Source organism: Calliopsis andreniformis, chromosome 1 (assembly GCF_051401765.1).
Source record: "Calliopsis andreniformis isolate RMS-2024a chromosome 1, iyCalAndr_principal, whole genome shotgun sequence".
Classification (NCBI taxonomy): Eukaryota; Metazoa; Arthropoda; class Insecta; order Hymenoptera; family Andrenidae; genus Calliopsis; species Calliopsis andreniformis.
The window spans coordinates 14,709,180-14,736,753 of record NC_135062.1 but is presented as its reverse complement, the minus strand read 5'-3'; the positions used below and the strand labels follow the sequence as shown (position 1 = coordinate 14,736,753).

The 27,574-nt window shown below is 46.8% G+C and overlaps 1 protein-coding gene across 1 annotated transcript in view; it reads right to left on the bottom strand.

Moving 5' to 3' along the window:
* Positions 1-16,927: 16,927 nt before the first annotated feature.
* LOC143188391 (homeobox protein abdominal-A homolog) overlaps positions 16,928-27,574 on the bottom strand; it is a 33,087-nt gene continuing 22,440 nt past the window's right edge. Inside the window, exons 3-4 of the mRNA XM_076392608.1 lie at positions 18,445-18,462; positions 16,928-17,328 (exon numbers count right to left, since the gene is read on the bottom strand). Coding sequence (XP_076248723.1) covers positions 16,928-17,328; positions 18,445-18,462 — 419 coding nt within the window. The remainder of the gene's footprint in view (positions 17,329-18,444; positions 18,463-27,574) is intronic.

Below are 27,574 nucleotides of genomic sequence, written 5' to 3'. Positions count from 1 at the left end.
TCGCGATCGGCGTTACGGCAGCCCGCGTTTGATTCACGGTTGTTTATGGCTCTCGAATCGATCGTTTATCGCCGCCAGTAAATATTTATGTTCCGTGAAAGGATCGCGGTCGATTATGTAGCGTAAACTTGTACCACAGCCTGGCTAATCGACGTCTCGCATTATACCGCACGATTATTATGCTATTCAGCCTTCGATCGGTTGTCACGCCAATGACAACGATGTCATTCTCTCGCGGGAGGCCAGAAAGAAACCTCCACGAAATAGATACAGAGCTCCATCGTTCGGTTATCTCTGCCTACCGTACGATTTCGCAATTCGATAGGTTGTTCGGTTAATTAGACGATTGCTGGTTTAATCGATCGAGAAAAGCGAGTGATCTTTCGGCCCCGACTTTCTACATTTGGCGGAACGGTTCATGCATGAGTAATGCTTGAAAAATGCTTAATCGCGGAATCGACGAATCGATGCTCGATTGCAGGTGGGTTCGATATCGCGGGAATTCCGAACGACCTGAAATATCGTTCCGATGCAGTGCTTCAGTATCGATAATAACTCGACTGGTCTTAGTCAAAATTTAAGACTGTCGATAAAGATAGAAAAACATTAGGTAAAATGAGTAGGTACTGAAAAATGCGAGAATATATATTTAAAGGAGTTCAAAGCGATATCGAAGCTGTATTGCTACATGCTTATAGGAAGTCAAAAAAAAATATGGGGGCATTGGTACGTATATTAATTGGGACTGCTTCTCAATAATGTACAATAAAATAGTAATGCAAGAGTATTGAAAATTTATGAGTGATTTTAATAATACATTCGACTTGCTTTTTAGTTTCTAAATTGTTCTTGAGAAGGGGTTCCAGTGTACGTTTTTCACAAAGTGTATTATACTTCGTGTATCTCAGAATCAGGTGATCCACTATTTGGAATACTTATAGAAGAATTTTTCAGATTCCCTCGCAATATATTTGAAACTTGAGTGATACTTTTTTGACTCACAAATTTTTACCCCGAAACATCATACACAATATTCTATCGGATGAAACAGTCTACTTTTCCATGTAACATTACCATACGAAAACTAGGTGTGGAAGTACTTCCCTCAGTTCCTGTATTCCAACGACTGCACTGCAACAAATGCCACACACGAACTTCCGAGCGTCTAGCGCCCTAACGCCGACCCTGTAAATCGACGCCCAGACAGACCGTTTACTTTCCCCATGCTACGTGACATTGTTTAGATAATCAAACGGTGCATAATCGAGGTTCCACTGCGCTGGCAACGGTTATGATTACCATCGCGCAGCAATGCTCGCCGCGAGTATTCGCCACTCGAGAACTCCGAACGCGACCCGCCCTGCAATAACCCGAGCGCGTCGATGCGCTGCCTCGGCCGGGGCGAGAAAAAGGAAGGCAAAATTGCTGGGGATTGTAACATGTCATCGCGCGGGGGAAATATTTATACAAAATGCAGAGGATCGAGTCGCTGGACGCTGCGCTCCCTCCGAGCCTTGTCAAATCCGTGGTCCCCCCTAATCTGGCCGCGCGCAATTTACCTGGCAAGACCCCGCCAATTATGCAGCGAACGACGAAGAATTTGCGACTCTGCGCGGGGGACAGGGTCGCGTTCGCAACTTTGTAGGCGCGTGTGCTCGCGGAACAGCCTCGTTAAAGGCAATCTAGTCGTCCTATCTGGTGTCGGGCCGACCGAATCTCCGAAAAGAAAATTACACGTGCACGGGGAGAAAGAACAGAGGGACAGGGGAGAAGTAACGAGCGCTGTCGTGTCCGCGTAAATTGTTAGCTATGGCGAGGGAGGGACCAGCCCTCCCTCGGCGCGCCCTCGCACCCCTTTTCGGACGTACGGCGCGCTGGGCTTGCGACGTGTCAAAGGTGAACGAGAAAATGTCTAGTCGAGTTTTCCCTGGGCGTTCGCGTCTGGAGAACGTTCAGAGTCTTTTCTACGCGATTTACTGCAAGGCACAGCTTCGAGAACGTTATGCAGACAATGGGATGCTGAATGGATTCCAACGATAAATTATGCGCTGCTTTCGGAAAAGGCTCGAGCGAAACTGTCGTCTTTGGAGGAGGCGAATTCGACGCTGAGTTTTTCCCTCGATGGAGGATGGTGTGAGAGGGGAGGCAACCGTTGTTAGCGAGCGACGGCAGCCATAACGGGGGTGAAATCAATATTCCGACGTTCCGTTATTGGGAATACGGAGTACTAAGGGCTTCGTTCATGGCTCGGTTTTGAAATCGCGTATCTTCGGGCTGGGCATAATTCTGATCTTTATTGGGTGTTTAACCATTCACTGGCGAGGTACAAATTGCACCGTTTAAAAGTTTTGAGTAACTTAGAGTAAATATTCAAATATTTAAATTTTCTAATTCCTGAGAAAAAATCACTATCTCCTCGTGAATAATCCTGAATAATCCCGCTTTATAACAGCATATGTGGACAGCGATAACACCATAACAACGGAGGGTTGATAATTCCACGAAAGCACAATGCACTGCACATAGAAGAACCATAACGATATCCTTCGAATTTAAATTCCAAATGCACGAACTCAGTTCTCCGAGGCGATCAAGTTTTAAACGCTAATAAAATTATTCTTCCATTTGATCTACTTCCACGTTAACTGCACATATTTCGAGCACTGTTACACAACCGTAAATATTGCACAAAACTCAGCGAGCACGCTCGAGGCGAGGAAAGAGCGGCGAAATCGTTTAGAAAGCACGAACTCCTTCGAGCGATTAACCCGAGACTGACAAGGAGAAACTTTTCACGATCAGATATCCCGGTTGACGGAAGAGAAGGCTTCCGTCATTGGGTAAAAAATATTTCCCTTGTGAAACGTTAGGACCTTGCCCGCGTGGGGAGGAAAAGGAAAGTCCGTTCGGAGATCAAAGGCCCTTTCTTCAACCCTGTCCTTTTTAAAAACGTGAAATTTTTATGACCGCACTTTCGCACCGCAGTCGACGAGCCCCGACACAGTAACTTTCTTCTCGGGGCTGTCCACCGTAGGGAACGATTCAAATTGTTTCAGAGGGTAGTTTGCGCGCTTCCTCTCGTACCGTTCTTTCATTAAGACAGTCCTTTCTTCCCTAGGAAAACGCCTTTCATATAAGACTTTTAGTGGAGTTATTGTTTGCGATGAAATCCTCAAATATAAATAAGAAAAAATAGGGAGCCAGGGAATCGAGAATTCCTCCTAATTCTATTTTATACGTGAATGTAACCCTGAACTGGTGGGGTGAAATTCTGAAAATGGCTTCTGTATCAGACGAAAAAGATTATAGATAATAAACAAGAAAATAAGTAACTATTAAAGACACAAGTCTATCAGGAAGTGGCACAATAATCGAGGAGCAATGTCCCTGTAAAGCGACTTTAGAGTCAGTGGCGACCAAAACGGGACATTAAGCAAATAACCGAGAGCCCCGTAAACTCCGCGCGACCAAGTAATATGTATCGATGATCATCTGACCAGTTGTATTACGCGTAAATTGAAATCCGTATTTAGGTGACTATTATAGCCATTAAGCCGTCGCGTTAACGCGACCATTTACGTACGAATGGGAAAGCGGTTCGCGAGCCAGGTCCCAGGCCTCGATCGAACAAATGGAGCACCGTGGGCCGTCTCGATGCCGCGGAGCCACCTAAAACGCCCGACGATTTGCATCGTGCCACGCTCCCGACCGAGCCACATAAACACCAAAAAGATACGGTCTCAATTAGCAACGGCTCCAAAAGCTCCGCGCGAAACGGGGCCCACGATAAGAACTCGGGGCCCGCGCGTCCCACTTACGCGCTGCGCAACCACTGCCTCGAATTATGCATCGCCTCGACGTTTGAGCGATTCCGCGAATCCTTGCCCACCTCTCTTCCACGCGAAATTAACGAGACGGCTTTTAGCTGGACCCTTGGACACTTTCCGCGAGCTTCGGCTTTAATCGGGGTACCTTCTGTTGGGAGGAATGTTCCTTGATGCATCCAAGCTGAACCATTAAGGGATGTATTTGAGAGAAAAGGGTACTTTATCGCGTTCACAGTTCATCAGAAGGGTACTAAAACTCTTCGTTACATTCGGGAAGTTAATACAAGGTTCAGAATTGTTAAAAATTTCAGAAGAAAGAAAGTCAATCATCGAGAAGATCTACTGAGCAAGAATGTAATGGAAATATCAAATTATCCTGAACCACGTGTAGGTCATGGGATCTTAAATGTGTTATACCTAATGACTATCGTGCTTGAAGCATGTAATTTCATCTCCCAAATTTTTCAATTTTTACCACCACCAGAATTGTTCAGTAACGAAAGAAGGACACTAGAGGCCTGCTTAAGATTCACCATGGCAGTCCAGGCAAGAAAGCTGAGGATCTTCAAATTCGTGGAGGAACAACTGTAGGCTGGCGAGTGCATAAGGTCAGGCAGGTTCGTGGAAAGGCGCGCGTACACGCTCTGGAGCTTGCATTCTACAGAAGAAAGCGATCCGATCCTCCTTAACAGAGGTCAACGCGAACGGACAAGAACCGCGACAACGAGGACCGTGAAAGCGATAACGAGGACCGCGATGTTACGACCGCCTGAGATAAGAGGCCGCAAGAAGTACGAACAGCGACGATAAATCTGTCGGCGCATAACCAGCGTGGATGCAGCCACCGTTGCACCGTTCTCCAGCGATCGTAGAATTAATAATAGCGATAAACGGATTGGCCGAGACTGGGTCGTTGCGTGCAGCTCGTCTGCCATCGCCGCTTCTGTTGGAAGCCGTAAAAGTGCTGAGAAGCTTTCTGTTTTCCTTTTTTTTGGATACGGAATTTTGGAAGGTTATGTAGATACTGAAAAATTTAGAATTTGGAAACCCTCAGATTTTGTCATGTAAATATTTGAAAATTTGAATATTGGAATATTTGAAAATTTGAAAATTTAAATATTCAAAAATTTGAAAATTTGAAAATTTGAATATTTGAAAATTTGAATATTCGAATATTTGAAAATTTGAAATTTTTCAGTATTAAAATTCTGATATTTTGAATATATGCTAGTACGAATACTTGAAAATTTGTAAATTACAAATAGTCTAAAGTTGGAAAAGTCGAAAAAGCTAATGCAAGACAGTTCTGTATAGCACTTTCCTTCGACCACCATGAATTTCCTTCTCCCCTACGTGTATCGCCTGGCGATTACGCGGTAGAACAATCACAGCTCGACAAGGAGCCCGCAGGTCGAACAGACCAGGCGAGTAACACTGGGTAGCCGTGTTTCGCGATCCGCTATCTGCAGTTTCACGTCGAGTGACAACCGTGTCGGCTCCCGGAGCGATATACTGGCCTCCACTCTCTTTCGTCTGATTCCCCCAGCCATCAGGGTCATTCCTTACTTTGCGTGGCAAGCAGGGAAGCATATGTGCATCAAGAGTGGCTGTAAGTTGCATGGTCCAAATGAAAGACGCAACTAGGAGGCAGAAGGAGCGGGGTTGCTGGACCAGTCTCCTCGCTCTCATCCATTTATCCGTTTCGGTTAAAGCTCCCTGAGGGAGCTCGCACCTTTCACCATCGTCCAGCTTCCTCCTCCCCTGACAGCTCCCCAGTTTGACCGCCACTTTTCTTCCTCTCTCTGGCATCCGGCCGACGAAACCAATAACCGAGGGAAGGAAAAACGGGATAGAAGGCTCGTACGCCAGGAGCATATATATTTCCGTGGCGACGTGGATATATGGCCGAGCTGGTCGAACACTCGCGCGCGCTCGTAGACGTTCGGTAACTCCAACCCCACGAATTAATATTCCATCGGCGTGGCCTATACCAGTCTCGCAGATTGCCAATGCCGTTGGCTGCGAACCCCTTGGACCCTCTGGAACCAGCGGACAACCGCCAGGATTCGTCTCATTCGTCATCGCGAACAATACCGTGCCCCCGACTGGTCCAGCCTCCTCTGCCACCGTGGAAAATAAGATTCCACCGCGCGGCGACGCAATTTCGCGACTGATCCTGTGAGTTACCGCGGATCGCGACCCTGCACATTCTTCAGCCTCGAGCTGGGAAATCTTATTCGCCAGGGAGCATCGAGGGGACGTTCTTGAATATGGAGGATGCTACTGATTATTCGGTGTAGCTATTAATCCTTGTGTACTGTTCGAAGCAGAGGTGGAATCTAATTTTGAAGGGGGATTTCCAGGGAACAATTATAGAAGCAACTGATTTCTAGGAATTCTTATGGAATGTTTTTTATAGGTATCCCAAGATAGTTTATTTGGATATTCTTCAGTAATCTTCAAGAAGAAGCCTAAAAGTAACTTGCATTTAGCGCTGTTATACGAGAATTCCTCCTTAGAATTTACCTACTGTTTACTTTTTTTATGAACTTGCACTAAAATGTAAATGAATCGAATATTGTATCTACATACGTACACAGACTTTATAATTAGGCATTCGTACAGAGCACAAGGATGAATACCACCAAGTTTTTACACATTATGTACCTATTTTATAGGTACCACCCGTCACCTTTGCACACCAAAAAAGTCACCCTTTTATAATCCATATTTGCACAAGAACTTCAAACAGATACTACCCAATATCTTCAGAAGACCGTTATTCTTCATTCCCCGATCCACCCTTCGCCGTACTACCCCTTACATCCTCCCTTCTTCCTTACATCGTCCTACGCTCCCAGAGGGTCGTCCTTGGATCCGAATGAAGACAGCAACAATATTTCCCAGGCATCGGTCGTAAATCGTGCGTTTTATTAATTCAGCCACCCCATCCACGGCTACTCGTAATTGCCACTCCCATTAAACGACATTTTTCCCTCGGCCAAGAATTTACACGGCGACTGGTCGACGTTCGTAAATCCTGGCGTCGCAGGATTCTCGATGTATTTGCGCGATAAGGCAAAACGTCAACGCGGATCCCGCAGTATCGTTCGTTCCCCTTTGCGTGGGCTGCGTACGTGAGGCAGAGGAGACGAGATATGGATAATTGGAGAAGAGAAGTTGTGCTTGGCGATAGGCCGAAAGCGGTTGCTCGCGTTCTAAGCTTGCCACAAGGATAACGAGCGCGGTTGCGCATTCCGATAAACCTGTTCGCGGAAGATTATAATTTGATACGTAATCGGAAGGTTTTTCATTTTCCCACAGCTACCTGTTAATTTATTAGAATACAGTGTACCGTTTCAATAACACAGTCGATATATTTTATTAACTGCTAAGGAAACTCGGGTGGAAAATTACCGTAACGTCCCCCTTTCGTAATAGAAAACTACTCCCGATTGATCGTATACCGTTCGAATCGGTTAATCTTTCGTGGTTCGCTGTTTATTCCTTTCTAAACGATGCTTCTATATATATAATTTTACTATAACGAATAATAATATTACTATAACCTAGAGGAGTCTTCGAGAAGAGAAAATAGGAAAGGGTCCCGAAGGATTGGTCGTTGGACGCGTTGGTCGATTGGCGAACAATACAAGTTAAGATCGTGGAATGAGCGTCGGGATTGTAAGGCAAATGGGCGAGTGGCGCATCGGAAGAGGACCTGGGGAACCATGGCGCATAAACCGATACGGCTGTTTCGGAATATCTGCAGCCATACGCGACCACTCGATGGTTCCATTTCAATGTTCCGCCCCTCCGAGCGTAAAAGTGGCGAAAATGCGTCGAGAGATGGGGTGGGTTTTGCGAGGGCTGCGACCAGGGCGGATGAGAGGGAAGAGAGCCACGGCGAATAATACCCCTGTGGCTGGGAACGGGCTATTCGAACGTGAACTCCGCCACTCCTCGAATTAGACCCGGGGAATCGAGAGGAATCGCGAACGATTCGAAATTTTCGGCACGGAGCGCGTTAAAGCTCGCGCTTTCATTTTTCAAAGCGACCATGCTTACGGAGTGCCGCTCGATACTCCGCTTTCGTACAATTTTCCGCCAGTTTACGTCGCGGTGTTTCGTTGATTGGATTCTGTGTTTCCTACTTGATGCTAAAGTAGTACGCTGTTGAAAGAATTGGATTCTTAGGGGAAATTTTTAACCCTCCTTATTGATGGCATAACTGAAATGGCGTACTTTTAATTATTTTAAGAAATTTCAGAAATTTATTCAAGAAATAGTGTCTCTAAATCTACTTTCCTTGATAAAAAAAAATAGCGACTTGCAGGTATTATTTACAATTACTGCGATTCAGACCTGAAAATAATTTAGTGAAAAAATTCCAGTGACGAAATTGAGCATCGCAAAGAAGCTCTCGTGATTAGGATCTCAAGGCAAGACAGAAGTGAACGCACCCGTAATTTACTATACGCTTTTATTTCGTTTGTATATCATAGATATAGCTTATGAGTATAATTCTACATCAAGTTTCGAAAATGGATACATTTACATTCATTGTCAATGGATTACCTTTTCGCCTGTCACCGTCGCCGTCTGCGTCAACGTCAACGTCATCGTTCGCCACCCTCGCGGTTCATCACCTCTCGTCGTACGGCTATATAATACTAATCTTGAAATAGTCAGTAAGACATGAGACTCCATTATTCCGTTACTTTTATTACTTAACGTGGTAGGTAGGTATTGAAGGACAGCTACGCTCTCTTATCGTTATAGTTATTACATTAATTAGGTATCATCCAGCGGCACGCGACGAGCCGCGACGCATCCGCTTCCGCGGCGTTCGCCCGAGGCTTCGAGCGGGTCAATCGAACGACCGAACGTTCGGTACACCGATCGATCCATCGATCCGCTCCGGCTGATCGCGGCTCCTCGCTCACTGAGCAACGTTAACGTTACGTAGTGTTAATATTTACATCGAAGAAACTCTTGAAGTAATACACGGCTTTCCATTCACTTTAATGTAGGTACAGTAAAGACGATAATTAAGACCTAAATTCACGGTTTCGATATTTCGTTTCGTTTCACCGTCGAACGGTATCATCTTGTGTACGTGTGTATGCGTGGGTGTGTGTTTGTGTGTGTGTGTCTGTCCGCTCAGCATCAAGCGTTCGCACAGAGTGAGGGGTTGTGAACGCGTACATGTACACGTCTGCGTCTGTATGCTTGGGCACGGTTTCTTCCGACGAAATGGTTCACGAGCAAGACTCAAAACGGGTGCCGTGAGAGGGGAGGGGAAGAAAAAAAAGGAGAAGAAAGAAAACGAGGAACAATGGCTCCGTTTCTTGCGCGGGAAAACAATAACGATCACAGTACGTCGCGTCGAAGCGTCCGAGCACTCGAAAAGAGAATTTCTACCATTTACCGAGTCCCAGCGAGCCGACCAGCTCGCCGATCAGCTCGCGAACAGGACAAAAGAGTCACGACATGTGCACAAACCCGGCTCTACGCGTGGCTTTTCCTTCCCTTCGCCGACGACGAAAGTCTTCCTTCGCCCCGCCGACGATAAAACCACCGCCCGCTTAATCCTCGAAACAATAAACAATACACGCGCTTAAGTAACCGCGAACACGCCGCGGATAGAGTAATAGAGATGAGTGAGTTAACAAAGCACGCGCCTCGGGAGTCGCACGATCGTCTCACTGGGATGAAGTCGCGGGGCCCTCTCGGCCCCTCTCCGCCTCTCGCGAGCGTGGAATTCCCGAGGCGCCATCGACCCGTCGAACAAACTGACGGGATACTCGCCGCGGCGTAACTCGCGGACATGGAACTACCGTAAAAAGGAAAGAAAAAAAAATAAAAGAAAAGGAAAAGGGGGTCGTAAACGTAATAGCATTCAACGCGCGCGCGAGAAAATGGGACAGCTGCCAATAAAAGAAACAACACTTAGAGTGTAGACCACCAACCGGCTTGACCGGCCTACCGACTTCCGGAGTCGATTGCAAGCCTCAGTTCGATACTTCCACCGAGGAGGCTTCGGGAAGTTAGGGCCCTGCAGCTTGCACCCGACTGGGGGAAGCGCAACACACGCCGAAGAGATCGTAGGATCCTCTGAGACACGCAGAATAGAAAAACATAGGCGGAAATAATATATTACAACCAAACGCACTTGTTTCCCTTAATTTGTTCGACACGGGAGACGAGCTTTCGCGACCACGATCTCCCGTTTCTATGGCACGGAGGACTTGCTCCAGCGGAGCAGGGAGTCCTCGGACACGTGGCACGAAACGTCGCCTCCCGCCGTCTATAACATTTAAATATCTATACATAATGTTTCGAGGCGCAACAATCCCGCAAATCGTAACCGAAAAAGAAAGAAGACGAACACTCGTCAGTACCGTTTCTATCATTCTCTCTCACTCACTCTCTTCCTCTTTTCGCATTTAACAAAAAACAAATATACGAAAAAATATGTAAAATAAACAGTTCATAAATAAACAATGAGATTTACAGGTATAAAAAGAACAGACAACAAATTCTTCCTTTTCTTTTCGCATATTCTACTCGAACCAGCGTTCCGCGAGACGGATCGCCCTATAGCTTACTTAAAATAACTTCCTTCCTTTTTTTTTTTTGACATTTTTTCCAATCGGTACGCACCTATCCAAGAATAGATCTAACTTTAATTTCTTCGTTTAACCTTTTGCCACGTTGCTTACGCATATCTATATAATATATCTATATATGTAGTACGGCGCGATTCATGTTGAATCCTCTTTCATTCTTCCTTTCTCTCTCGTTCTCTCCCATTCACTCTGACAGGATTTCGATCGATCTCTGCTTCACACCCATGCTCCGTTTCGTTCCTCGAGGAACTGATGGCCTCCCTTGCGATCACTCCTCTCACGCACACGCGGAAAAAAGAAAAGAACCGTCACTGACATCGGTCTCGACCAACGTTTGAGCCACACTCTAGTGTTCGTTTTACAACATCTATATCTCCTTAATTCGGATAAGAGAAGTCTTGACGTGCGCTCGGGACACGCACGCTCGTTCGCCTGTCGTGTTCGTCGTCGATTCGTGAAGCGATCTCGTTCGTGGTTACGCGAGTTTGGCAAGTCGGGCAATGTTGTACTACCTTAACACGATTATATCGTTTTGATGCTGTTCTCGTCGCTGTCGTTTCCCTCTCTTTCTTTTCTCGTGTTCCTTTAGTAACCCTACATGTATGTATGTATACGCATAGACCTAATCGATATAGTTTAAGGTTCAATATGATACATCTATATTAATAAATGGTAAGAATAGAGCGAGTTAAATCGTTTGGATGTGTGTAGGAAAGGGGATGATTCGGGGTGGGGAGAAGGAGTGATGAGGGATGGGGGAGGGTACGAGGAAGCGTTATGAAAGTTATATGATATGATTACGCGTCAATTATTTGGAATAATATCCTATAACAGTGTAGATGCCATAGATAGCCTAAAGATAAGCCGAGAGAAAGCTTCGTATGTGGACGGCGCCCGCACATTGTTTTTACTCTAAAATTCTTCGTCTCCTGCGATGATCCTCCGTGCCCGAATGATTTGGGAACGCGGCTTCTCGATCCCGTCGAGTCAACAAATTCCTTTTTCAATAACAAAGAGACAACGCGAAACAGAAAAGAAAATAGCAATCAACATCGACGATCTTTTTCAGGACGGGAAACACAACAGACTCAACCAGAACGATCGAATAACAAGGAATAAACAATTCAACTATTTGCATAGATTTTCTTTCTCAACAAAATAAAAATATCGACGGAATCGTACGCAACGAGAAACAACGGTCCTTCGAACAGAGAAGCGTGAAGCGAGCGGGACGGAAGGGGAAAGGGGAAAAACGGAAACGCCTCGATTCCCAAATCGTTCGTTCGCTCGGCCGAGTCAAACGCCTCGACGCCACTTTCTCCGAATGAGGAGCTCGCGCGAATACGCCTTCACGCTCAGCTACTTTCTTCCTTCCTCTCGTCTCATTCTCGTTTCCTCGCTCGAACCGCGATCACTAACCATTAAGACTTAACACATACGTACGTATATATAACACGGCCGCTACGAATCTCACCGTTTGCGAGTACTGTACAAACTTCTCGACTAATCGATCGTGATAATAATTATTAGTTACTTGTTTTGTTTCTTTTTTACGTATATCCCTAATTTGTCGGACGTATTCGGCGCCGCCACTTCCGCCAGCCAACTTCCTGGCACTGCCCCGCGTCGCTCTAAGGTCGTACGGGTGTAGAAGAAACGGACGCGAAACGGTTCTAAAGAAGAAACGTAACTACGCTACGCCGTAAGAAGTAAGAAAAATAATGTCGATATCGTTGCTAATAATAAGAATTCGTAGATAGAATCACGCGTAAAGCTTCAATTTTTTTGCCTTTTTTTTTTTTTACAAATAATTACACCGATTCTCGGGACAAGTTCTCTCCCTAAAAATTCTCTCCCGTTCCTCTACGTTCCTCGTTTCAATTTCTCTCTTCCTCCCTTCGTTTTTACGTATACATTGAGCCGAAGAAGATTCAGCCGCGAACAGAAAGTCCCTGCGAGCTGCGCCGCGTTCGCTAAGCTATTCCGAAAAAATCGACAAACTGAGACTGCGCGGAGCGAAACCGATATACGACTTTACGATCCGTCCGATTCTACCGCGGGGAAGATATAGCTGTGATCGCCACAGGTCGCAATAATACTGTGCGTTGCCTCGGACTCGCTTTGCCAGCGGAACGAAAGGAATCACGCGGCGAGAAACGAATGTGAAATTGCGAGCGGAAAGTGAGCGCGGGCTTTCGGTAAACTGGAACACGGAAACAAAGTACGGTTACTCTTAATTAACAAAAGCGTCGTAACAAAACCAACTACTTAGAATTCTCTCTAAAATAAAAAACGAACGAAAAAAAAAACAACGAATTAACAAGATTCTTATAAAAATTTCTCTGTTCGTCGAACAGCGTCAGTATGATCGGGACCCAGGCGGCAATTACATTACTCCGAGTGTCTCTCGTTCCCTAGAAACGTCGATTCCCCAACTACCGTCCGTATCTTACACGGGTAGTTGACATTCCACGTGAATCGCGTGTCTCCCTCTTGTTCCTTCGATTAATCTTGCCCGTTACACGGTAAAACGCCATTACGATCACGGGTACTTAGGTACATCGCTATGTGGGACGAGGGGGTTGTTGGGTTCGGGGTTTGGAGGGGTTCGGGGGAGGTATTGGGGTGAGTGGATCACCTCACGATCGGGTTTCTGTGTGTAGACTCGCATGCTCACCTTAATCGTTACGTTTTACGTACGGCGATATTATCACTAATAGTACTTTTAGTTTAGAGTAATTAGCGGTACAGTATTAATAATTGGATACGGTTCCTATCCGCCTCGTTTCCTTTTTGCTTTCTTTTTTTATCTTCGATCACTGATTTTTTCCTAAAACGATACTACTTCGTCTTGACTACGGACGTCTATTGTTTTATCTTATTTTTTTTTTTCATTATTTAGTAGCTGCTCGCTGTCCTAAAAATGTTCTCTTTCATCCCTTTTTTTTTTAACGTAACAAAGTCTTATTGTTTTCGTCGTTTTTTTACCTTTGTGTGTGTCTATGTATTTCTTAATCGTTTCGCTTTCTTCGTTTACCTGTTTCTATTTACGTACGTCATACGTATCCTAAATTCTTACGATTCTACTATCAAAAACTTTTATCTTGTTTTCAGTTTCCTCTTTTTTTTGTCCTTAGAGCACGATACAACAGATTTTCATCCCCATTTGTTCATAAATATATATATATTTTTATATATATTTATATGTATATAATATATACTCATTACTTTTAATAATATATAATACGGTATTGTGTACACTATGATTTTACATCGTAAATAGATTAATCACTGGACGATTCGTACAACAGATTCCCCGCCTTCTTGGAAAAGAAACGTTTCTTCATCTCTTGGTACGAGTTACGTATATGCTTTGCAACATTTCAACGATTCGTCACGCTCCTCTGTACACGCCCTTTCCTTGAACGTTCGTTAGAATGATTCCCGGCAAACGAATACCCGATGAAACTTAACGATTTACGCTAGAAAGATAAAAAAGAACCGCGAGCAACGCAAAAACGATCAACAGGAATACAAAAAGAACACGTTCAAGTGATCTTCGAGGCAAAATGTTTCAACGATCGATCACGAACTGAGGAAAAATCGAGAACAACTAAGTATCCTTCTCAACAGTATATACATATATATTTAAAAAAAGAAGAAACAAAAAGAAATTCTTCCAATCAACGTCCGAATCGAGAAAAAGATCGAGAAAAGGTTCGGAATGCTTTGTACGAATCGCGTTTTGACGGGGGAGGAGAAAAAAAATAATTAGGTGATAATTTCTATAATCTGAAGTTCGCATCTCTTTTTCTGTGCTTCTTTTTCCCCTTATTTCTCGCGTCCTCTTCGTCACGAACTCTACGTAAAGTTAATTAGCAACAACGGCTTTCTATATTCTATGGAAAAAGGTCTACCCTGACACCAAATTACGTATTTAATGTACTAAGAGCGAGATACTCGGTCCGGTGATGTGTCTTTGTTTCATCTGCCTCTAGAACCTGCGTTCGTGCCGTTCGTTCTCTCCTCTGCTGTCTCCTCGTCGCGTTTCCACCCCTTTCTTCCTTCGGTCGCAGACCCACCCGCGCGTTCCCATCCCGCGATGCGAGACCGTGGCAAGAAAGGGTTGCGGGGGAAAAAATCGATAAAAAAATATAACGTGTAGCTAGGCTTCTCAACACGATCTAATCGATACAAACAACGGTAACACTACGTAAAATTAACAGAGGAAAATTAACATACCGCCGCGAAGCGATTAACGTTGTCCAGATTGAACGAAGGGAACAGAGAAGAAAGAAGAGAAAACAAAGTGGAAAATAAACCTTTCTCAAGGAAAACGTCGCGACACGGACTCCTCGACGACCATCGACCATCGCGATGCAGCGGAAGATATCTAACGAGCTTCGATCAACTGCCTTGGAGGGAGTACTGCTTTTATGCGCGTTAGCAAAACACCGTAGCGATATCTGCCGCGATATCCTCCGAGATCTAACAGAAGTGATGAACGAATGCGAGATGCTCGTCGACTGGCCAGCCTTCCTGACTACCCAATCTTTTAATACGAATTTTGTGCCATGATGAATGGGAAAGATCGTGTTAATCGACGGTGCTTTATTACTCTCCCTGGCTTCATGGATTTTAACGTGTTTTCAAAGATATAAATTCTGGTGTCTTTTACCTGTCAATTGGAACGCAGACGAAGTAACTCGTCATTTGAAAATATCTTCATGATCGAGACGAGTTAATTCGAAAGTTGAATAAGCCGCTGAAAGTGCTGTAAAATAAAAGGTGAATTAATTTGCCTGCATGATGCTCCAATTTGTGTGAAACTTTCTAGATAAGGAATCGGAAGAAGTTTAATGCGAGCGATCTTTTTTAAACTCTCCATCCATCAATTTTCACGGAAGATGCCAGTGGGAGCATAGAACGATCTCGTCGATTTTTCAACGCTTCCCGAGTACAGAAATGCAATCCACGCCACGAAAGCGATGGAAATAAGAAAATAATAAAAAAAACGATCTGCAACGGGGTCCAGCTGGATCGCGCAAAAGGATTTCTGCGTCATCGAGCAAGATCCCGTGGTTTGCGCGGACGTCAGAACGTCGGAAATATTATCGGTAGCGACTTTAACTCGCCTAATTACAGCGCGAGGTCTCGGAGGTAATCGCGAGCGTAAACCACGGCTAATTAACTCTGTAAAAGGAGCTCCAGCGAATGGCATCGGCGATTTGTACCACTAAATTCCTCTCTGAGAAAAGAAGTCGACCAGCGCGTACTTAAGCATGCACGCCAGTTTCCCCCTGATAATCGTGTCTTGGTATCCGAAGAAGGTATGCGCGTGTCCAGGGAGGTATGTATTCCACGTTTGCCCGAGAAATACGTTCGTTGCTCGAACGAGCAGCGTCCAGGCGAATCGAAGCTCGGATACATCGCGCTATCAACTTATCTCGATGGTACGAAGTGCACCACGAGGCCTGAAAATTGGCAAATTCTGTACGCGGTGGAGACTACAAGTCCCAGGATAGCTGACTCGGAGGAGGATTGGGTCAGGTCGTCGGTCAGAGTTCGGAGTCGCGACGTTCCGAAAGATCAGTCCCAAGGATCGTCCACGTTCCCCCGCCCGCGCGGCAACGAGTTCGCGTCCCCTTTCTCTCCTCGATCGTTCGGCGCAATTCGACGAATTCTTCGGCAGCCTAGCTTAATCACTCCCCCACGTGGTCTCCTCCGTTAATTGATCTGGTCGGCGTAAACAAGCCACGACAGGGCGGCGTTACGATCCTTCAAAACTAATTCTAGCTGGCTCCTGGCGCGCGCCTGGCAGTTGTCATCGCGCCAATAACTTCCTCGTCTCTGCTCCTGACACCGCAGCCGCGATGACTCGTCGCGCAGCGCCCGATTAACAATTCTACATTATACGTTCTAGGAATCAGTCGCAGGCTGGGCCCGCCATTGGGCCCAGCCAAAATAAGTACGTAGTTCGAGGGTGTGCTTCTCGCTTCTTCTCAGCGTACTACTACGGTCACTAAACGTCTACGGTTACTTGCGCCTTCCGGTGTACCCCACTTGCTCCTTTCTTCCCATAGAGAACAAAAGACAGACGGCTTGAAACATCGTCGCTTCTCGTTCGGTTCCCCTCGTGTCCTCGTAGAATGAAAGAACGTCGACTCTTCAGCGAGATGAGCATCCTCGTCGCTTCCTTTCGCTTTCCTCCCCGACTCGGCGCCGAAAGGAAAAGAAGACAGAGATCACGCGGGGCCTCCCACGCGGGGCCCCGTCCCGAGGACCACGGAGAGTCCCCTAACGCTATGGCCTCTTCGCGCGCGAAGAGGGTCAAGCGTGATGGTTCGAAGGTCCTCTACTTGCGCGACCTTACCGACTACGTGGATATCGCTTCGATGTTGGTACCTAGGCTGCGTCCAGTCTCTTGTTTCTTCTTTAAAAGAAAGACAACCGGCTGAGCAAAGTCTCCTATGTGGGCACTTTACTGACCGCCTTCAACAGATCGCTCTGCGTCTTGTCCAGACCGCTGACGTGGTGCTGTTGCTGGTGCTGCAGCGCGGCGCTCTGCTGCTCCTGCTGCATCTTCGCCTGCTTCTCCGCCTGCTGCTTCTTCATCATGTCCTGCTCCTCCCGCTCCCGCCTGGCCTGCTCGTTGATCTCCTTCACCGCCCTCAGCTCCTTCTTCAGCTTCATCCGCCGGTTCTGGAACCAGATCTTGATCTGCCGTTCCGTCAGACACAGGGCGTGCGCGATCTCTATTCGCCGCCGTCGCGTCAGGTAGTGGTTGAAGTGGAACTCCTTCTCCAGCTCCAGGGTCTGGAACCGCGTGTAGGTCTGTCGACCCCTACGCCTCGGGCAGCCGTTCGGCCCTGGAAACGTCAGAAACGCAGATTTGCCTAGGTTAGTTTTTTCATGTAGGAAGATTGGCTGTTTTAACCCTTTGCACTACCCACAGTCAATTCGCCGCGATGCTTACCAACCTGGATGGGGGGCCTCCTTGCTCTGGACGAACGAGACGCGATTCAGGGCTCGATTTATATGGATATCTGTTTGATATGACTTCATTGAGAATACCCGAGTGACGATAGGTGTTTGGACGAAGTTGACTGTTGGCTTATTTCGTAAGCTACGCAAGAAGTGCAAAGGGTTGGCTGTCTGAACGCTACTTGGGGCGGGATACGCTCGAAAATAAAAGTCTCTGGTGCTGACGCAGGTTTCGATTTTGAAAACGAGGTTTGTTCGTTATGGTACTTGGAAGTGACGCAGTGACTCATAAGTTTATTCAGGAGGAATGACTAAATTCCACTTGTTTGTTAAAATTATGTTAATATTTCGGTTGCACCTGAACTAACTTGTGAGTCACAGCTTGAATTTAAGTATGAAAAGTGACTAATCTGAAAGAGGCATAAGAACCATAAACTATCGAAAATATAAGATTAAAAAAATAATCCCGATATCTAATTCTCTTGTTTACTCGAAAACAAGTAATTAGACGACTAATTGCATACATAAATCATACTTTAAAAAATACTAGAACTCATTTGAACACGCTCATGGCCTTTTCTTGACCTCTTGGGCTTCCCAGGGTTAAATAATCCTAAAGGACCGTATCCGACCACGAACGTCGCTCTTCATTACGCAAAGTTTTCTTTTCCCAGTGCTTTCGCAGACGGGCCTGCGTGCAGGAGTCACAAATCTTAACTCTCTCCTCGCTTTCTCTTTTTGGGGAGAAGGAAAAAAGCAGCGCCGTCAGATGGTCAGTTTATTGCGGGGGTTGAACGAGGTAAAGGAGGAAGAGTAAAAAAAGAAAGTTTTCGGAAAAGTTCTGGTGCCCATTGTCCGGAAAGCGAACCCTTTCTTCAAATGCCTTTTGCACGCCTAACTTTCTCCTCCGTCGGGAGTCAAAGTCGTAAAACGGGGTACGCAGGGTACGCTGCATTTTTTATGGTGTTTAGGTGGCTATCGAACCGTGTTGCCGCACTAACCAGGTAAAAACTTGTCATCTGGCTTGTACCTGAAGTCGCTGCCTCTGACCCCTCGTAAAGCTTATTCAAGGCAGCGTGCTGAGCAATCTGCTCGAAATTCGCAAACGAAGGATGCTGCAGTTTTCAGCGACGTCCTCCAATTTCATGTAGCAAATATGCAATATTTTCTTGCTAAACTAGTATGTTAAACATTCATAACATCACCTTCATTAAAGTTGATTAGTGTACTGATTATATGAATATTCATGTCGAATTTAGTAATTGGCTTGTTTATTGATACTGCAAATCATTCTGTACCACTTATCTACTTAACTGGTGACCGCTACGGCGACAAGAGTATTAACAGCATAATGAAGCGTGTTCCTACAGATAATTTAGCATGTTGCTTCGACTATTTGCGATCGATGTAACAGAAGAAGGCGCTTGGCAATAGTAACAGAGAAGCCTGATAAATTTCTCGCGGGCAATTTTCGCAATTGGCTCGGGCGTAATTTTACTTTCGGTCGCCAGCACAAAGGGGGGAGGACCCGTATTTTCGGTTCGTCGCCAAGAAACCGGTTCCTCGGCGCAATGAGCGGACAGCCATAATACCATCATTCTCGAGAAGACGCTGAGTGGCCATATTATTGCCCCATGATGAAGCAAATACGTGCTACTGGCCAATAAAAGATAGCAAGATTCTGCGTTCAGCGCGATTATCGTCGAATCGCATCTTGGCTACTTCCCTATTACATTGATACAAAAATAATCCCCAACATTGAGCCACAAATAATCACCAAAACAACTCTTCTCATCTCGTTAAAATTCGCAACAGCCTCCCCATATTTCATCAACGAAAAGCCTCCTTTCCGTATCATCCACGCTAAAATAAAGACAAGCTGTCTGACACACGAGAAATTCGCTCGACTCTGTTCGAAATTCCCCAGTCACTAGCACCTCGAGCCGTATTTCCTCATTTGCCTCTGTTCTCCGCGGAACGAGCGTATCGCGAGCATCCGACACTTCCTCGCCAGGGGCCGCGAGCCCCTCGTCATTCAAAACAGGGCGAAAGGAAAAAAGCAGGGTCGAGGGGTGTCGCGGGGGAGGGCTGATATTGAATTCAGCATGGCCGTTGCAGCGGTGCAGGGTCCAGGATTCACTGGGCGCACGTCCCTGCCTCCACGAATCTCTCTGGTGGTGTGGTGGTTGCGTTCGCGGCAGCAACAACGCAACACAGCGGCGGAACGAGCACCCGTGGGATCAGCGCGCGCGAGAGTCGAAGAGTCAGCGTGGCTCGCGGCGAGCCTGCGCGCGAACAGCAGCCGGTGCAGCCACAGGGTGGTCGCTGAGGCTCGAAGGGTGGGCCATAGGTTACCTTGGCAACCAGAGGGAAAACCATTCCATCCTGCTGGCGGCACATCATGCCAGGGGCGAGTCAAGCAGCCAGAAAACCCTTCGCTGCATCCTCCCTACCGCAGCCCACCCCAGCCTCGCCTCTGCTCCTCGAGCCACCTCGGACCTGATTGTGTCCCCACTTCAGACGCCATAAATATCCGCGACCCATCGCTGCCGCGAGCATTAGCAACAATTTCGCTGGATCAAGCTAATCTCCGTGCACAATTTATAAGGATAGCCCTCCTTTTTCTCGCCCCTCCTCAAAGACAGGATCTCTCGCTAGGACTGGCCGCCACCCAGACTCGTTTGCTTTTCGGGAATTCGTTATTTATGTTCCCTCTTTTTCTTCCTAGCGTGTTTCCTATGGGGCAGACCTTTTGGAAATGAGAGGAGATTGATGTTTATAGATATGAAACAGGTAAATGTTGAGGAAAAGTCCGAGATGCGTGATTGTCCCTTCGAATAGATCGTTCGTCCCGCGATCGTAGATTGTCTCCAGGTCTAATTACAGCAGACACTCGTTTGACCTCTGAGAGATCAAACAGGAGTGGTGACATTGATTGGCCAGCTCCACGCGGTCTCTGCTTAAGAATTCTCGCTAATTAGCGGCTGGGTCGCGGGTGATTTAAAAGCAGAGGAGTTATAGCTGACAGCCGGCGGTCCATTTGGCAGAGGGCGGGAGAGTGACACGGCTCGGCGTGTACACGGCAGCAGGCTGCGAGCGAGGAGGGCGAAGGCCTGCGCCTAATTGCGGCTATATATTAAGTTTAATATCTGCTTTCGGTCGCCGCACGCGGCCTCACCGCGCCTCGCCTCCGCGGGGGAAATTGCGGAACTTTGCACGACTGCGTCGCCTCTCCCCAGAGCTACACCCCTATTTCCACTACCAAGATTCTATCGATGCGCCCCCATCGCCTAGCTGCTCCTCCACTCCATGGGAATTTATTCCGAATCCGCGGATCGAACTTTGAACCCTTAGATTGCGTCTGGGAGCAATCTAAAATTCAAATTAATACCTATCGTTGGTTTACTTCAAGATGGAGTCAGGGAAGTTCATTTTCTAGGAAACCTAAGAATTCGAGAGTGTGAAATTTCAGAGCTTTTGTAGCGGAATATTATTCATTATTCTGGCGTTTAGCAATGAAACTAACTTTAGTGCTAGGAATATTACTTTTTCGAATATTTATTTTTCACACTGGGTTGCATGGCTGCACTGCAAATGATCATGACAAGCATCAGGTTCCAAAGGATGCACAAAAGTTAATTCCCGATTCCGATTCCTTTAATTGCAGGATTCAAATCGAAACCATGATCGAGTAATTTAATTGTAACGACGTGGAAGAGTCTTCCCGCTCGTAATCACAATCGTCAGATACATAGCTACAAGTAATTAAAGCAATTCGATGTCGGATACGTAACAGTTGCGCTTCGTTTTTACACGTTAATTGTAATTATGTTGCAGTGTTTTATTACTTCGCTTATTATTCTGCTCCATAATTCTCATTAAAACAGTAATTACGTTTGTTGCCTTTGATGCACGTCAACGAGATAATGATTTCCAGCTTCCACTCGATCACTACGTTTGTTGCCTCCAGGCTCGTAAAAAGGGGATAAGAGTTACAAGAAGGAAGTTGGCTCGCGTATTTTTTCCCCTGCTGGACACACCCCACGTCACGCCACGATCCTATTCACCGATCCTCGGTTTCTTTCCATACTTTTTACCCCACGTGATAACCAGAGAAGCAATAAATCGCTTCGACGGTGGTTAATGTCAGCATCAGGTTGACCATCGCAACCATCGAGCCAACATCGCTGCGCTCCGCTATCGAGGAAAGGGGGAAAACCGATCCTCCCGCGTTCTCCTCGCAATACTTGTCAACGTTTCATATTTTTATTCGCGCCTGGCGATCGCAAATAATTCCGTGCAATTACGAAACCCGCTAAATACCCGAGGGAATATCTGGCCGAGTTTTTGTCGAGTGGCTTGACGCAAGAGTCAGGGTTACGCAATGCCGCGAAAAACGCATGGAAATCGGCAGAAATTGCAGGAATCGGCACGAGTTCGCAACCACAAAGAGAAAGGTGCATGCCGTGCAAAAAAATACCTAATTCGACCTGTGCTCGGTTAACGGCCGTAAAACATAATCGTAATAGCGGGGAGCGTTTCAGAGGGATGCAATAGCGACAGGAGGGTAGTCGAGAGGGCAACACGATTACGATTTACGAATCGGAAAATGACCGAGGAGCCGAGGGGAAGCGGCTTCAAGTGGACAGTCGTCCGCTCGAGCTGAAATGATGGGGCGAGGCTGCTGTACCGCAGAGGCAATAGGACCACGGCTAGTCGTAAATCTAGCCTGGCGATTAAACGTCAGCCGCTTCGTACGCGCCTCCGCGCGATTTCGACTCTTCCGCGCGGTCACGAAAACAATAACGCAATTTTAACGACCATTTTAAGTCGGTTGGTTCGAACAGACGCGTTATCGGGCCAGTGGGCGCTTCGCTGTTATCGGTCAATGCTTTTTCACCGTCCTTACGATATCGGGAGTCTTTGTTTCGTTACGTAAATTTTTCCGTCACCCCCTCCTACACCGCCCTTTCACGAGAGGTCACGAATCAGCGGCTTTTTGATGAACTCGAGATGCAGAGGATGATACTCCAATGTTGCAACAGTCTAATAAAATCTCAGCAGAAAGCTGATCACCCAATATCAACTAGAGTAGACTATTGTTTCTGGTATTCCAGACAGAAACGAGATGTGGAATCCAATCCCAGTTTTTCTTTCTGGGAAGGCGAGGCACCCCGACGCGGAAAAGCGCGCGCTCGTAACCTGCAACGCTCGGCCAGTCATGAGATACCGAGCGAGCGAGATTCATATATGGTAATTTTATGCGCGCCGCTGATCGCGAACGATTATTATAATCGGTACACGAAAGGGTTCGCGATTAGATCTACCCGTGAATTTAACCGTGACGCAGCGGGTAACCACGGTGGCGCGAGCTCGAATAGGGCAGCGTCTAGGCTCGACATTCGATTCGATCGCTCTAGCGGGCAGGATGACGTATGCTCTTTGCTTTGGTCTTTCGTGGGCCGGGCTTCATAAAATTCCGAGATTTATCCGCAACTAAGAATCGGTTTCAGATAGCCATGAGTTGGTAACTGGTTGCGCGTAACGAACGCGGAACTGCGTTCGGCTCGCGTTTGAGCGCGACTCGCCATCCAATTTACTTGCTATTGCCCCTTTGAGCGGAACCGAGGGCATACCTGAGGAAGCTTTAATGGATCTCGATCTCATTAGGAGAGCCGAGAGCGATCAGAGCGCCTGGCTCGCGAGTTACACGCGTAGGTATTTTGTGACTCATCCGAATTTATGCGAGTAGGTCTTCGTTTTGGAAAGGCGAGGGGATCGAAAAAGCGAGCAGCGAAACGACGAATATATGGGGACGAGGTGGCGTCACGCAATGAGACGAGTTGCCCGCGGACAGTGCGCTGTCCGTGTTTTCGGTGGTATGATAACTCAGGGACGTGTAAATAATGCCGAATAAAAGCGACACGGCTAAGTGGAAACGTACGACGAGTAAAACCCGGGACGCGAATTTACCGAGCGATCGAAGCCATTCTGCCTGTCAGTGGCCGTATCCCGTTTCCATTTCAAACTGCCCTCTCCTCTAGCGCCCGCCCCCGTGAGCTCCTTTCATCGTCCACTCCACCGATCTCGCGTTCTATTTCCAGCCGACCGACTAAAGTGGGCATAAAGAGCGCAATATGTACCTATTCTGCTTTATATATTAATCGTTTTACGTCATGCGTGTGTGGTCCTCACATAAACACGTCAGGGGGACGAAATTTTCCCAATTTTCACTGCGACCTGGTGTGAAAACTAGCGATCAGTTTTGCGTTTCTTATTTTCTTGGAGATTTCAGGACATGAATATCTGACAATTCGAGAACTTGAAATTTTACCTAAATATTTGAGTTTATATCTGAATTGATATCTATAAAATGAAATTTATAGGTATTTTACAGTACACAATGAAGAATCAATGTCCCGACATTCCTAAACTGCAATAACTTCAAAATAAGGATAGGTATGTATACGCGGAGCTGGTAATATTGCACACGAGATACATTCTGACACAGTAATACTTTTCCATATACGGGGGTACGTTGATTTTTCAACACTCTTAAACGTCAATAGTTCCAACATACGTCGATTCACTTATCAGATATACCTAGTTCAGTCACAGCTGACTCTAGTACTAGCCATGCTCAACAAAGTACAGCAACACTGGTAGAATTCGATTTTGCAGTCGACAGAAAGAGTACGCAGCATTGCGTGTCTCCGTCTATCTCTGTCTACTGTCTCTCTACTCGTACAAATGAGTGAGTGATGTTACTTCGCCTCCACGCGTAGGGTCCAGCTGGCAGCATACTAATACTAGAGTCAGCAGGGTTCAGCCAATAATACCCTACGTCTGAAAGTGCGTGTGAAATCAGACGGCCATGTCTCCTGTAACGCTACAGATCCACATTTTTTCCAGACGCAGTCTTACAAGCTCTGTCCAATACACGACTCACAGTTTCACCTTCCAATTACGAGCAAAAAAAAGGCAAGCAATCGATTGGCTGCCTAGGTCGCTAGATACCTGGGCAGGAACGCGAAGGGAGGGCACGAAAAGTGCGAGGGATTAGCCGGATAAATCGTGGCGGGCAGGAATTGCGCCGGAGACAGAGGGGGAAAAGGGACAAGAGTGGATGGCGCGGAGTTATCGTGAACATTTTTCTCGCTCCGTGTCTCTTTCTCACGCAGGCGTCCCTCTCCCCTCGGGTTCGGCCGTTCTAGCGGAGGCTGCAGTGACCCGAGACGGCGATCAAGCGATTCGTGGGTCGTGGCTGGGCCGTATCTTCTCCCGTTCCCCCCGTCGCGGAGCTGTCTACATTTTTCACCGGCTCGAGATTTTATTCGCCCGCAGTGCCGCGAAATTAAGCCGTTTTGAGATATTTATGAATGGATCCGGCGAACGGGCACCGCTGGACCAGCCGCCCGCGAACAAAGAGGAACGCTTCAGATCGTCTCCCCCCCTCCTCACCCCGCCGCAGCGTCGTGCACGATTTGCGACTGCCGCGTCGAACTAGTGACGCCGCTGCTTTTTCGTTCATGCGATCCTCTCAATCCCACCCGCGCCATCGTCCTCGGTATTGTCTATGGAATTCCTCGAACGACGCCCGGATAGCAGGCATATCTGCTATATGACGTCACGTATCCGAATGCATTAGTCGTCGATCACGCCGTGGCTGTTTTTAGAAGCCAGACAGGGACGTGATTAAAAGTTAAAGTCGATGGAAACACCTCAGGACCTTTTTTCGGCTCTTTGGTTTGGCGTTAAACTGAGACTGTGTTTGGCAAGTTTTCGTCGGAGGATTGAGTTGATCGACCTTAAGTGTGAATAGGAGTTTGATCTAGCGTGGAGCTTGTAGATGATAGACTTAGTTATTTGAAAATGAATATTTTGAACTCAGTGAATTAAGATGCACGAGTGTTTTCTACAGACTCGTGGACATACTGACGAGTTTGTATTACTTATAGTAAAGTGTTTTCGTGAAGAACCTACTGACAGTTTAGTGACAGGAAGTATGAGGAAGAATAATAAGCTTGACTCTCAAGATAGCTGGGTTGAGATAGTCTTGATAATCCGAGCTGCGAAGGGGTTAGATCCTCAGGTCACCATTCGTGCGACCGTAGAATCAACGTTTGCTCTAAAATAATTCCAAGATACAGGGAATATATTAACGAGTTTATAACATGGAAATAGTATACAGGATTCACCGCTGTAAGCTCGGTTTTTGTCTAAAATTCGCATTCCCCCGACACTGATAAATTCCATTTTAAATTCCAAGCCGAGTAGACGGTACTCCATTCGCATTTCCTCGTGCACAGCACGCATTCCTCTCTAATAAACAAATATCTACTCAAGAGGAATGGTAAAAGGAGCCCCCTAATTGAGACTATTCTAACTACGTACGTATCTTCCTTTTCCAGGTACTTTTCTTTCTAAACTCAACGGTGTTCTCAAAGTTTCGAGCGCGCCAAGTGCGCAGATAAAGTTATCAGGATCTTCTGTTCCATTCGCCCGACCGGAAGTTTTACGATAACTTCGATCCACTCGGGAAGAAGGCCCCCTTCCGCCGTTTCCCGACAGCGCCGATATCCGCGTATTTGATGGACGATCGAATAGCAATAAGCCTGCGAATTTCTGGGCGCGGATATTTTTCTGAACTCGCGTAATCACCTTATCTATTCACGAAACTCGTTATTCGTGTTCTAAGGTCCTAGACAGCGGCACGCGTTGGAACTGAGTAGCGCGAATAATGACGGCATTACACGGCGACGATATACGTAACGTCAATAGCGGCTTGAGGAGCGTGTGGGCGATGATAAAGGATATTTCGTTGGAATTTGCTGTCGCAGGAGCGTTCGCGTCATCGACGCCGAGAGATTTGTGTTCTAGAGTCGGACTGCGAGCCTGTTTATGGGAGAGAACGCGACAAAAGGTGGAAGTGAATGCAACTTCACGAAAATGGACAATAGGATGTCCATCTGCTCGCCTGGTCTAAAAGCAGTCGATGAATAATTACGTGTTCTAATCCCCTCTAAAGCAAGCTGAAGTCAGAAAGAAGTTGAAAAAATGAAAAAACACTAATTCAGAATTTAGTTAAAGAATTTCTCAAATAACAATGACTTCTACCGAGTATAATTTTTACTTAAACTCATAAATAGTTTCTCACTTCTCCTGAAAGATATACACAGATACTCTGAGTCGTGTCACTGCAGGGATACATGTGCGAAATATTACCAACGTGACTATCGAGTTTCTTTAACACCTCATATAAGTCTAGGGCAAAAGACTCTGAAGGGGACCGAGAGCAAGAGGCAGAAGAGACTCGATTGGCCCACGATCGCTCTCAACGTGGGTGTTTTTAATCCCCCAGGACAGGGGAGGGAGAAAGACAAGGGCCAAATGGCGAAACGAGGGTACAGGTGCTCGCGCGCTCCTTCGTCAGGCTCGACTGTGTGCAGGCCACAGCGTAGCTCCCATCAGGACTGACCAATAGGTTTATGTCCCGATTGGTTGGACAGCGAGTTTCCTTCTGGTGTGCGTGCCCGCGTGCGACCTGTACGCCACACACACACAGGGCAGAAGGGTGTGGAAGGAGGAGGGTGGATATATATGAGGGTATAGCGTTCGTATATATACCGGGTGGTAATAAAGGATTCCGACAAGGATGGATGGTGAGAGGGGGAAGTTCGCTCCATTGTTCCCGGTGGAACCCAAACGTCATCCATAAGGGTGCCTCCCATTATCTGCCGTGTATCTGCCTCACGCACACGCGTCCACCGAGCCAGTAGGGACACGGGGCGCACACGAGCGCAGCAGCACGAAACTGGAGAGAGATCGAGTCTGCCCAGATGCTCGCGACATGGCGGTACCTTTCACGGTGTGTGGAATCGTATCTACATGGCGGCCGACTGTGCAGCTATTCCACCTCCACCGTCCCCACCTCCTCGCTCGGCAATAGGAGCTCTAATCTCCCACGAAATTGTAAAGTCACCTTGGGAGTGAAATTTATAAGAGGCCCGAGCTGGCGCGGCACGGGCTCCGCGCACCCCGACGAGTCTCGAAAAGAAGCCTCGCCTCTATAGGCTTCTTTGTTTTCTCCTTGCAACAGTCACTCCAGAAAATATTGCTGTTTACGACGAC